The sequence below is a fragment of the Berghia stephanieae genome, chromosome 11, assembly GCF_034508935.2.
Source record: "Berghia stephanieae isolate SIO BIC M18660-M18661 chromosome 11, UCSD_Bste_1.3, whole genome shotgun sequence".
Lineage (NCBI taxonomy): Eukaryota > Metazoa > Mollusca > Gastropoda > Nudibranchia > Aeolidiidae > Berghia > Berghia stephanieae.
Window position 1 is genome coordinate 30,069,684 of NC_088370.1, and position 13,731 is coordinate 30,083,414.

The following is a 13,731-nucleotide window of genomic DNA, read 5'->3' on the forward strand; positions in this document are numbered from 1 at the left end:
CATTCTTTCTACAATCTTACTATCTCTATCTCCCTCTCATCCCTCTCTCTTTCTTTTTGATCTACCGCCCCCCCCCTCCCCACTCTTCTCTTTCTTTTTATTTCCTTTCTTTCTCTCCCCCCCCCTCTCTCTCTCTCTCTCTCTCTCTCTCTCTCTCTCTCCCTCTCTCTCTTTCTCTCTCTCTCTCCTCCTCCTCCTCCTCTTCCTCCTCTCCCCTTCTATCTCTCCCTCCCTCGTGCTTTTTTTTTTTAATCTTAAAATTAAATATATCAAATGAAGGATTGCACGAAGGAGATAATAAACCATGGGATAAACGAACACAAAAACTAAGGAAATACCGTAAGAGGCAATGACGATTAAGGTGAATTAGTGAGGTTAGGGGATTTGGTCAGGGGTAGAATTGGATCGGCCTATCTTTCTGTTTATACACCGAACCCTCTCCAATATGCACACAGACGCACACCCCGCACACCTCCACTAGCGCGCGCACACACACACACACACACACACACACACACACACATTAACATACACACACACAATATTATGAGGACAGCGTTGTGCATTCCTCGGGATAAGCTGGTGGAAATTTCCATTATGTGACTATTCCTTGGGAATTCATGTTCTTAGTATATATATCGAGCTGTGAATTAAGGACGCCCATGCAATTTTGCACGCGTTCCGAATGTAGATTTAGTTCAATCTTGATTTATTCAGCCAGTATTCTGCCGTCTGCTCATTTCTGTGCATGTGCTGATTCAGTTAACATCTTTTGTTACCACTTAGTGTGATAAGACGACTTTGACGCTACGAACTTGTTACATAGACAACTACTATAATTAATGTTGTCACATTGACATTCGCTCTTGTAGTTGTGCAAAGGGCTAGAAAGAAAATCATAAACAATTTTTAGCAACTTAGACACTTTAAAAACTAGAAAGAGAATTAATTGTTATCAAGAGGAAAAAAAGATCTTTCAAACTACAAGTCGTGTTCCCATAATGGATTTGGAGGTAAGGGCTTTTTATACATAACAAATATTATAGTCATTAATCCTACCATTACTTTCATCTTTCCTTTTGTACATACATCCTCTTGATTTGTCGTCGCGATCATCATTGTCAGCAGCATCATTATCATCATCATCGTTATCATCATCACCACACTACCACCACAACCATCATCATCATCATCATCATCATCACTATCAACAATCCCAACGACAACAAAAATAACAACCCCTTCCATCTTCAGCGTCACAAACAAAAACCAAAGACATCGTTTAAAAAAAGGCCCTCTCCTCAGCAACAATAATGAATGAAAACAAGAATGAAGAAATTACAGAAAATTCTAAAAATAGCAACAACAAAAAAAGAAACGAAACAAATCAAATCATATCATTGCGCTGTTACTTTCACTGTAATACAGTATTTTTTTAAAAATCGATGTACTATACTACTTTTATCTATCGATAAGTCATTAAAGAGGACGGCAATGGTTTTGGAATTTCACAATCAACCATGAGAAGATCGTTATCGAAATACGACAGAGAGATCACCTGTGTAGAACGACGTGGCAGGAAAAGGAACATAGATAACTTTGATATGGATATCATCCAAAGATGTATGAGCGAGCGTAAATATACATCCGAAAAAAATATTGGACGTCTGATTATTCAAGCAGAAAAAGGCCCATGGGTTCTGGACAGAGAATCATTGTTATTCTTGCAGGTGGTGATGATACTGGATATTTAAAAGGATGCCATGCAATTTTTTCTTCTCTGCATCATCTGGAATATTATTCTGGGTCAATGCAAAGGTGTTTTAAGACTGACTAAAAATATCGTTTGCTGCCCTCCATTGAAGCACCCAGCTGTATTGTATTGGACAACGCTACCATTCGTTGGCCCATGGTCACTTTAAGGCTCCAACTTTGGCAAAGCTGACATGATTTCATAGGTTCAATTAGACAGTACTACATATTCTGACCATTTATGAAAATGCTATCTATACTCCTTAGTAAAAAAAATAAAATAAGAAATGAACCAGAAACAGCTTTCAAAGCAGACTGTCTAATCAGGGAGTTTTGACACGAGGTTGCGCGACTTCCCCCATATCACTGTGAGCGCAATCCAATCGAGGGCATTGGGTCTAAGTAGAGGAAAAGATTGAGAGGAGGAACACTAAATTTACTCTCACCGACGAGGCAATAAACGATAAAGAGTAGACTGAGAAAAGGCATGCCTCAACCTTCGCAAACTAGAGGAAAATTACATTTCATTGGATAGAGTGATACTTGGAATCTTTCTGTCGTCGTTTCATTTTTCCTTTTCATCATCCTCGTCATCAGACTGTGCTGATTGATGTGTCCAGTATTTCTTGGTTGTAGTTGTTGTTGTTGTTGTTGTTGTTGTTGTTGTTATTGTTGAACACATATTTGTGGAGACACTGTCTCATAATTGATAAATTTTTACTTTTGACCAGTGTACATAAATGTATGTAATCCTCTTTGGCATAAACAAAGCTATTTCTCAAACGTTTGCAATCAAAATTATATTGGAAGCGCGTTATCTTCACTTTCGTTTGTATTCACCAGTAATGTGTATCGATAGTTATAAAATGTAGATGTCTGATAGTTAAAAATTGCCATTCGTTGCTTCATATTCAAATACTGCTCGTATATCGTTTAAGCTTCAATTAACCAAACACTCCAGTTTAACGAATTCCTTCAAAATGGATATGCGGAAAATTCATAATTTTGATAATGTAAATCTTCTATGAATTCCGATCCTCGCCTGTTATCGATTTTAATATAGAGCTGTAATAAACGAAATCCTTTCCTATTGTTTTAAAATTCATGAAAAAATATATTTTATTAAGACAAATTGATTGAGAAGTTCATACATATTTTTACAGCTATGCATTGGGGGGCAGCTGAGGAAAAGAAGAAAAATACGCGCCACTTATTATAAATCTGTCTATAGTATTATCGCTTTTCTTTCTCTATGCCATTGTTAACTGACGCGTTGTAATCTTTTTGTATGACATTCGCGCTCGGGCGTCAGCTGGGCGGCACAACGTTGAGTCCTCGTCGTAGAAGGCACTTTACTCACGTTCTCTCACTGTACTCTGATGTAAAATGAGTACCTGGTCGTTAACAACGTTGAGTTTGGTTTTTGGGTTTTTTTTAAAAATGTCATAATGACTTACATATTACGCGTCATGTCATGGTTTACATGTTGAGTGATCAATGCTGTTTGCTAAAGAGGCCTTGTAAAGCGCGTAGAACACGCTTAATGGATATTGCACTTTTTAATTGCTCTAGATTGATTTGTTTGTTTTTCTTTTTTGTTTTTTTTTTTGTTCTTTGTTTGTTTTTTGTTGGTTTTTTTTTTCTTTTTTTTTTTGTTTGTTTGTTTTGTTTTGTTTTTTTTTTTTGTTTTTTTTTGTGTTACTTTTTTATATAACCAACTCTCGGTTACCTGATAGCGTTAATTATTTCATTGTCGCTTAACAGGAAGGAATTAACCAGTAGATTTTTTACCAAAAAAAACATTGAATTTGTGACAGACCATCAAAAGTGCTCGGACAAACATAGTTGGTTGTTCATAAACAATAATGTGAATGAAATCGACCTCTCTGATTATTGTTATTGTTTTTATACCGCGAAATGGGTGACTAGTTATCACACGATTTTCTTGATTATATTATAAACGTTTAAGTTTAAACATCGTTTTTGTGTGTGTGTGTTAGTGCGGGGCGGTCCTTGGCAAGCTTAAGGACCACGGTCCTACGGTCCTTGGGAAATGAAGACCGCAAGGACCGGTCTCTAGACCGGTCCGTTCATTCTTGAACCGTTAAAGACCGCTACACGATGAAAACCGTGGCCTACAGGAGTAAAACACACGGAGTAGTCACACTCATTTCAAATTGTAACCTAATTAGAGAAGAGGGGTGATGCCTTCTTTATTTGCTCACCGTACTTCATTGTTACTTCGATAATTTAATAAAATTTGAAATTTATCCCCATTAACGGAGATAATGGCATCGCCCAAGGCGTTGATCGAGTTGTTCGTGGCGTTGATACACACACGCAACTCCTACCCCCCCCCCCCCCCCCACCACACACACACATTAGAGGGCAGCGAGCATTGAAGAGTAAGAGAGAGACGTGAAGTTATAATAAGAGGGGGTGGATGAGGTGATAAGAGGGGTCGATGGTGACTTTTCGCCAGATCTAACAAACTCAGCTACCCATTCATTGCTGAGTAGACAGGGATTCAGAAAAAAATCGACTGCACCCGGGATCGATCTCTGGCCCTTTGCGTATAAAGAGAGTGCTCTATCAACTGAGCTATCGGGGTCCCCAAATATTCTATTGGACCTTTTAAAAATACAGACGTTATAACTGGTTTTTTTGGACGGAAGAAACTAATGAAACTCATATTACTTGATTAGTTAAAACACCAAACGAAATTTTAATATTATTGTATTATTTTAAATGACAACAATGCGATAGAAAGGAGTGGCGACAAGAGATGGACAAAAGAAAACAAAAAATCAGACTTGCAACTTGCTAGGTTCGACACACACACACACACACACACACACACACACACACACATCTTTAGTAGTCACATACATTTCAAACAATAACCCATTAGAGAAGAGGGGTCATGCCTTCATCATAGATCATTGTCATTGCGATCATTATGGTGTAGTAAATTTTGAAATTTACCCCGTATAATGGAATCGTCCAAGGCGTGCGCCTCCTGTTCCCCCCATCTCACACACGAAAGGGCGGTTTGCGGAGTGGAGGGAGGTGGTCGTCTGCCTCTATGGTCGTCTGTGTCGTTTAGTGTATGGCAAAGGGGGGTGGGTGCGATTAATTAAGTGGGATGGGTGGTGATTGGTGGAAGATAGGCAAAGGACCGAGGCAACGAATCGCTGGGGAAGTAGTATGGCGCGAGACCGTTGAAAGGTGATAAGAAGTGAGGACCGCCGGCGGTCTTCCTCTTTGGGACTGGACCACGGTTCACAGCTAAAAGACCGTGGGACCGGTCCTCGGTCCGGTCCTCAGCGCGGCACTAGTGTGTGTGTGTGTGTGTGTGTGTGTGTGTGTGTGTGGGTGTGTGTGTTAGTTCTATTGATCAAGCGGTAGAACAGTGGGTATTTATTTTACTCAGACACTTACCATCGACAGTAAAACCTGTGTCGTTCGCTATGTTTACCAATCATTTACATTGTTTACATTAAGACGACTGCCCGAGAAGCGTGGTTGTCTCGGTGTCTATTTCTTCCTTCTGAATGGTCACACAGCAATTTTTCTTTCTTTCTTTTGGCTTGTATTACAGATGCTATGCGCTTGGCTAAGAAACTCAAAACATTGCCAACCGGATATAGATAGAATGAAGATGACGTCTCTCAGGTCTTTGGTATTGCTTTTTGCCATCCGCGTTTATGGGTAATTCTCACTAAACTGTATTATCCAGACTATAAAAGTTCATGGGTACACATAGTTTTGTGTGTTGGTCCATTATACTTCCGGATGCAACGTGGCAACGTTGTGAGCTTCTTAGCCAAACGCATACTATCTACATAACGGACGAACACACAAAACCATGTGTAACTTTGAACGTTTTTATTCTAGTTAATACAGGTTAGTGAGAAGTGATCATTAAAATGGCTGGCTAAAAACATTAACAAAGAGCTGAGTGACGTCAATTTCGTTCTATCTATAGTCTGATTGATACAATGTAGTGAGAAGTAATCATAAAAATGGCTGGCTAAATACAATAACAAAGGGCTGAGTGACGTCAAGTTCATGCTGCCTATAGTCTAGTGGTTGTCATGTTTTTTGTTTTTGTTTTTAAGGGTTTAACGGCGCTTGCCACATGTCTTTCAGAACGCGTAACTCACAAACATAACACCATTAAAAAAAATTTTTTGGGGGGGTGGGGGGGGGGTGGGGGGGTGGGGTTGAGGGAGGAGGAAGTGTCAGGGCATGCATTTACGAAGGCCACGCTCTGTCCGTAGCCATCGTTACTTATAGATAGTATGCAGATGACGTCACTCAGGCCTTCTATCTATAGATAGCATGCACTTGGCGAAGAAGCTCACAACATTGCCATTCGGAAGTATAACGGACCAACACACAAAACTATGTGTATTCATGAACTTTTATAATCTGGTTCATACAGTTTAGTGAGCATTGCTCATAAACGTGGATGGCAAACAACAATAACAAAGACCAGAGTTTTGTTTTTGTTTTTAAGGGTTTTACGGCGCTTGCAACACATTAAGGTCATATCAGCGCCAGTAAAAAGGAAGAAAATGGGATAGTAAAAAGTTCTAGAATTACAATTAAAGCACAAAAGAAAAGGTGAGATAAAGGGGAAATGGTTCAAATAGGGAATAGATGTAGATTCCAAGAGCACACCATCAAAGTACTTAGTTTGAGATCACCTAAAAGTCTCATCCAGACACAAGCACTGGTCCCAACTAAGAGGAAAACACTCAAATGTTTACAAATCATATAATTACGCAGAGAGATGATTTACAAGGAAAAAAATATCATCTCCCAAAACTATAACTATACATTTGACTGTTTCCCTCCCAGCCAAGGAACTCCGGCGAGGGTCATGACAAAACTAAGTAATCTCATTCCAAGACAACAACAGGAAACAATTGGAAAACGGGTATGGGGGGATAGAAGACACAGCATGTACCTCCCTGCCCACTATGGGAGGTCAGGATCCCCACCCAGAAAGACCAGAGTGATGTCATCTTCATTTTCATTCTATCTCTCGATAGTTCGAAGATGACGTCACTTAGGTCTTTGTTATTGTTTTTTGCCATCCGCGTTTATGAGTAATGCTCACTGAACTGTATTAACCGACTATAAACGTTCATCCATACACACAGTTTTGTGTGTTGGTCCGTTATACTTCCGGATGGCAATGTTATGAGCTTCTTAGCCAAGCGCATACTATCTATAGCCTGCACTAGGACCGCAGCCATCGTTAACTTATAGCCTGACACTGACCAAAAAATGACGTCAAAAGACAAGTCTTTGACCACATTTGAAAACAAATCGTGAGTTGTGTTCAATAGGTCAACCGATGGAATCCCTTGTTTCCTTGAGCTCTACTAACGACTATTAAGATGGTGGGTGACACATCAGGAAAAAATCACAGTCATATATTATAAGATTAAGATGGTGGGTGACACATCAGGAAAAAATCACAGTCATATATTATAAGATTAAGATGGTAGGTGACACATCAGGAAAGAATCACAGTCATATATTATAAGATTAAGATGGTGGGTGACACATCAGGAAAAAATCACAGTCATATATTATAAGATTAAGATGGTGGGTGACACATCAGGAAAGAATCACAGTCATATATTGTAAGATTAAGATGGTAGGTGGCACATCAGGAAAGAATCACAGTCATATATTGTAAGATTAAGATGGTAGGTGGCACATCAGGAAAGAATCACAGTCATATATTATAAGATTAAGATGGTGGGTGACACATCAGGAAAGAATCACAGTCATATATTGTAAGATTAAGATGGGGGGTGACACATCAGGAAAGAATCACAGTCATATATTATAAGATTAAGATAGTGGGTGACACATCAGGAAAAAATCACAGTCATATATTATAAGATTAAGATGGTGGGTGACACATCAGGAAAAAATCACAGTCATATATTATAAGATTAAGAAGGTGGGTGACACATCAGGAAAGAATCACAGTCATATATTATAAGATTAAGATGGTGGGTGACAGATCAGGAAAGAATCACAGTCATATATTATAAGATTAAGAAGGTGGGTGACACATCAGGAAAGAATCACAGTCATATATTGTAAGATTAAGATGGTGGTTGACACATCAGGAAAGAATTACAGTCATATATTGTAAGATTAAGATGGTGGGTGACACATCAGGAAAGAATCACAGTCATATATTATAAGATTAAGATGGTGGGTGACACATCAGGAAAGAATCACAGTCATATATTATAAGATTAAGATGGTGGGTGACACATCAGGAAATAATCACAGTCATATATTGTAAGATTAAGATGGTAGGTGGCACATCAGGAAAGAATCACAGTCATATATTATAAGATTAAGATGGTGGGTGACACATCGGGAAAGAATCACAGTCATATATTTTAAGATTAAGATGGCGGGTGACACATCAGGAAAGAATCACAGACTAAAATAAAATGACTCCCACCTGCAAAACCTTGATATTTTTTTTTTATTTCCTCAGTTGAAGTATAAATTGATTCCTACATTTAACGTTTCCCGCTTTCCCAATTGATATCTTTATCGTTGGAAATGAAAGGTTCTTTTGCTTGAAAAGGGAAGCTTGTTTGTATTAATATTCATTGTTCAAAAGTTCAAAACTCTGAAAAGAAATATTATAGGTAAATAGTATTTTTTTAATATTCCAATATTTCAGTGATAGACAGGCTTTCAGAAATACAAAAACAAACAAAACAAATCAAACAAAAATACCCCAAAAGAATCGTGTAATAAATTTTTAAGAACTATTCGATGAAATTGTAGCTCCTATTTGTTAACTTGGTGTTTATCTTTTGGTAACAAGACTACTTGGAATTATTACTTAGCATATTTAGATGATGTGACGGCTTTAAATTTCTCCCACCCTGCAGGAAATCAATCTGGAAGACCTTGATGAGGACATCGGCATACTTCTAATTGGTAACACAAGCAGCGGCAAAAGCTCCACTGGAAATAATTTCTTGGGTCACCAAATATTTCAGGCTAGAGGAGGCTGGACCTCTGTGACGAGGAAATATCATGTTGGCATGACGTACATTAATGGACGTCTGGTAAAAGTAGTTGATACTCCCGGTTTTAATGACACAGAGCTGAGGACAAGAAGAGAGAGATTGGATCTTGTGATTGATGAGTTGACGCAGGCATTAGTTCAATTCCCAAATGGATTTCACGCAATAGTGCTGGTAGTTCCTTACTCCCGACGTATGGACGATGCTGAAAGACAGACTATAGACACCATGGTTAGTCTTCTGGGTCACCAGTCTGTGGAAAGTCATGGGATATTAGCAGTGAGTCATGGCGACGCATTTAGACGTGATTATCCGGATAGAAATGTCGACATTGCTGGCTGGCTGGCAGATCTGCCTTCAAGGCTTCAGTGGGTAAATGACCTCTGTCAGGAAAGATGCGTTCTTTTTGACAACATCACCACAGATAACAACGTTAAGAACCGCCAAAGAAATAATTTGATCAATATCATAGACAATCTTGGAACACGTAATCGATACATTCCTGAAATTTGTAACGTTCCAGCTAGAAACAGGCATGCAGAAATCAGAGATAGAGAACAATTAATCAAATACATTAAGGCATTGAAGGTTTTAGCCGTTCTGAGATACAAACTTCAGATGGCAATTATAGATGAGGAAGCTTTCGATATCAGAGCTGAAAGACAACTAAGAACTGATACCGAAAGAATTGTCCAGATGCTGACAAATGATGGAGTCTTTCGCGCAACGGAATTACAAACATTGTTAAATAAAGTGAACTCATTGAATCATAGAGTGCCATTTTTACAGAATGCGGGAAACGAAATCCACGAAGCTGCTCTTAGTTTGCAAAACAAAATTGACACAATGATTGCAAACACTGTGTACTGGCAAAATCTGAGAAGGCGGGTTGCAAATTTTTTTAATTGGCTATTTTCGCCTTGTGCGATATCTTAAACAAATATATCACATTTGAGGATTATACCCAATTGTGTCAAACAACTGAAGGATTCCACTCGTGTAAACGAAAGTAACAAAATGTTTTGTGGCTACCATCCATATCAGTCCATCGAATGTTCATTCTTTTAGGGATAGGGAATTTGTGGGGTACACATTATTGGTTTGACCAGCATCTTGTTTGTGTTTCAAATTTATTAAGGTTTAAGTTGTTGATGTTTTGTTGTTGTTTTATTAATGTGTCATGTTATTGTTATTGATATTTATGTGAGTTTTGATATTATTGTTGAGAAAAATAAGCCCCATTGATATTTCCATTTTGTGTGCCTCATTGAATCCACAGGACCAACATCAAGGACAGGGAATTATGGCAGCTCCAGGAGACATCAATTTACTTTTAGTTGGGAAATCTGGTAATGGTTTGAGTTCGACATGGAAAACCATTACAGGTCAAGACGACATTGAAATAAGAGGGGGGTGGACTGCAGTGACCCCAAACTATCAAGTGGGGCAAACTCAAGTTGGAGAGAGAATTATCAAGGTCGTTGATACCCCTGGAATCTTGCAAGATAGCCGGGCAAGAATTGAATTAATGCGTTCCTCTGTTGTCCAAGCATGCAAAAGATTTCCAGAAGGTTTCAATGCAATTATTTTGGTTCTGTCGTATAGTGGTCGTTTCAACGAGGGTCACTCCATTATTATTGATAGTTTGAAAAATACTCTAGGAAAGAAAGATTGGCTGAAGACCCACGGTATTGTTGTTGTGACGTCTGGAGACAATTTCCAGCGTGATTTCAACGACATCAAGTTGACTTTCAAGGATTGGTGTAAAGAGCAAAAAGGGTTAATGAATCAGGTTTTACAAGACTGCAATTTTCGATGCATTTTGTTTGACAATGTCACGAATGACCAAAATCTCATGGAACGACAACGCCAAGAATTGATTTCTATCGTTGACAAAATGCAGGGAGGACGAATTGTAATTTCTGAAAGGGGAAAATATAGCTTTAAAAGGATAATGTCGATTTTATGGGAATTCCGGAAGTGGATCGGTGTGGTAGTTCTTTTTTTTGGTATCAAGGTTATTACAACATCGGGGCATTTTAGGGACAGCTTCACTAGATCATTGGAGTTCGTCTCTTCTTTTTGGAATAATAGTTACAAGCTTAAACCTGAACAACATTAGCCTGCAAAATGCATGTTATGTAATGTGTGACCAAAACGGTTTTATGACGGGGTGAGCTAGATGCTTACAACTGTTTAGTTAAAGCTTAGATTACAAACTATCATTTAAAACAAATACTCTCATTCTGGAGGATGAGTTTTGTTTCTAAATCTACAAAAATAAAAAATCTCATTGTTCTTATCATAATGACTTTAACACTCTCCTTACCAAATATAGGGAAAGTCGTCACAATTGTTGCGATACGAAAAACGTATTCATTGTTCAGACATACTTAATACATCATAACATTTGAAGAATGATCACCGTTTTCTTTATAAGAATTTGATGTTGTTTTGTAGATCTTGTTTTGAAAACAAAACTAGGGTTTGGTATTAGCATACAGTTAAGATTGAGTTTTTAAAAATCGTTTTTTTTCTGTTGGGTCGCTTTGGCATTTGGGGAAAATGCTGAAAATGGCCAGGAAGGGGAGAGTTGAGCTTTTACTTCAGCCTTTATAAAAAGCAATTTCTACTAAACGTGCTCAAAGCGCTTTACATTGTGTTCCTGACCAACAAGAACACGTAACATACAGAAGGAGACACGACGCCTATTAGTATTAAGCGATAATACAATTTTTTTCTGACAGAGACAACGCTGCTAACGGTACTCATTTTACACTTGAGTATGGTGAGAGAATGTGAGTAAAGAGCCTTTTCCAATGACTCAACTATGCACGAACCCAGGACCTTGCGATCTGAAAGCGAGTGTCACACCAACAATACCACATAGCCGCACATAAACTCCCATTTCAAAAACTTGTTCATTTTGACATCATAATTGATTGGTGCGGTGGGTCCGCGAATAAGTAACAGTAGAAGGAAATTTAAACCATGTTTTTTTTTTTTAATAAACGAATTAATATTCCAGGCATACATGTGTAGTGATTTATTTCAGTGGAACAAGCCATCATTTATCTTTCTAGCTCTTTTTTCATTTGCTTGTTTGGGTTTTTTTTTAATGAAAGACACTGTATTTATAATTTATTGATTTATTCCCCTGATTTCTGACTAATTCATAATCATATTGTGTCTGTCACTGGTAGAATGTGCCTCTGTTGTGTCTAACATTGTGGTCACCATAATCATTCTATGTTCGTCACCTGGTATATTGTTCATTAGTTGTGCCAACACTGTGGACACCATAATCATTATATGTTCGTCACCTGGTATATTGTTCATTAGTTGTGCCCAACATTGTGGCCACCATAATCATTATATGTTTGTCACCTGGTATATTGTTCATTAGTTGTGCCCAACACTGTAGACACCATAATCATTATATGTTTGTCACCTGATATATTGTTCATTAGTTGTGCCCAACATTGTGGCCACCATAATCATTATATGTTTGTCACCTGATATATTGTTCATTAGTTGTGCCCAACATTGTGGCCACCATAATCATTATATGTTTGTCACCTGGTATATTGTTCATTAGTTGTGCCCAACACTGTGAACACCATAATCATTATATGTTAGTCACCTGGTATATTGTTCATTAGTTGTGCCAACATTGTGGCCACCATAATCATTATATGTTTGTCACCTGGTATATTGTTCATTAATTGTGCCCAACACTGTGGACACCATAATCACTATATATTATGTTTGTCACCTGGTATATTGTTCATTAGTTGTGCCCAACATTGTGGCCACCATAATCATTATATGTTCGTCACCTGGTATATTGTTCATTAGTTATGTCCAACACTGTAGACACCATAATTACTATATATTATGTTTGTCACCTGGTATATTGTTCATTAATTGTGCCCAACACTGTGGACACCATAATCATTATATTATGTTTGTCACCTGGTATATTGTTCATTAGTTGTGCCCAACACTGTGGACATCACATTGAGCGTAACAGAAAGCAGAAGTTGCTCATTTTTCCTAGGCTTGTTTTATTTTAGTAAAACACAAAGCATTTTAATTTGAATTAGTCCTCTGATTTCGGACTGACAAATTCATAATCATTGTTCGTTATCACCTATTATGTTTGTTTGTTGGGCCCAGCACCGTGGACACCACAATGGCCGTAATCAAACTAAGGCTCTAGTGTAAGATAACGATCTGCAAAAATGTGTATGAAAATTGTTTTTCTGGATCTATCTGGAACTATTTCATGTTCACTTGTTTCAGATCTTTAATTTATCTTATACGTAATCAACATTTCAAATGGCTTGATTATTTCTGCGAGTGCAAAAAAAAAAATGAAAGTAAGCGATCACACAACTCATAGATTATTATAAAAGCTAATGAACATAGATGAAAGTAAGCGATCACACAATCATAGATTATTATAAAGCCTAATGAACATAGACTATCTTAAAGTTAGCGATCACACAACTCATAGATTGTTATATAACCTATTGAATAATTAATGAAAATGACAACTTCAAAACAGAACAAATTACAAAGGAGTTTTCTGCAAGTCAATCTCAATAATATCTTATTTTTCAAATAGGTAACTTGTGATAACAGACAGTTCTTGGAAGTTTTTTTATGCACTTTTGCATTTGCTTGGATATCCTTTATGTAAAAGAAAAATTAATTATTGTTTATTGTATCTTTCGTTCATGTAGCTTTGGTTCATTACATAATAATTACCATGGCAAATTCCACATCTTGCACGTAATAAAGTTATAAATACACATACAATATACAATCCCCTTCCACCCCCCCCCCCCACCCCCCCTCCCAACACACACACAAATAATTTACATAATGA

General features: G+C 37.8%; 1 protein-coding gene across 1 annotated transcript; it reads left to right on the forward strand.

Moving 5' to 3' along the window:
* The first annotated feature begins 624 nt into the window (after positions 1–624).
* LOC144956392 (uncharacterized) lies at positions 625–13,317 on the forward strand. The gene is made up of 3 exons (XM_078886890.1): positions 625–1,013; positions 8,700–9,770; positions 10,117–13,317. The coding sequence occupies exons 1-3, from the start codon at positions 1,002–1,004 to the stop codon at positions 10,957–10,959; spliced, it is 1,926 nt and encodes a 641-aa protein (XP_078743016.1). The 5' UTR covers positions 625–1,001; the 3' UTR covers positions 10,960–13,317.
* The last annotated feature ends 414 nt before the right edge of the window (positions 13,318–13,731 follow it).

What these genes read in the sequence shown, in the direction of transcription:
- LOC144956392 (XM_078886890.1), top strand. An exon ending in TTTCGCCTTGTGCGATATCT is followed by an intron (nt 9,771 to 10,116) that starts TAAACAAATATA and finishes TTGAATCCACAG; the next exon opens with GACCAACATCAAGGACAGGG.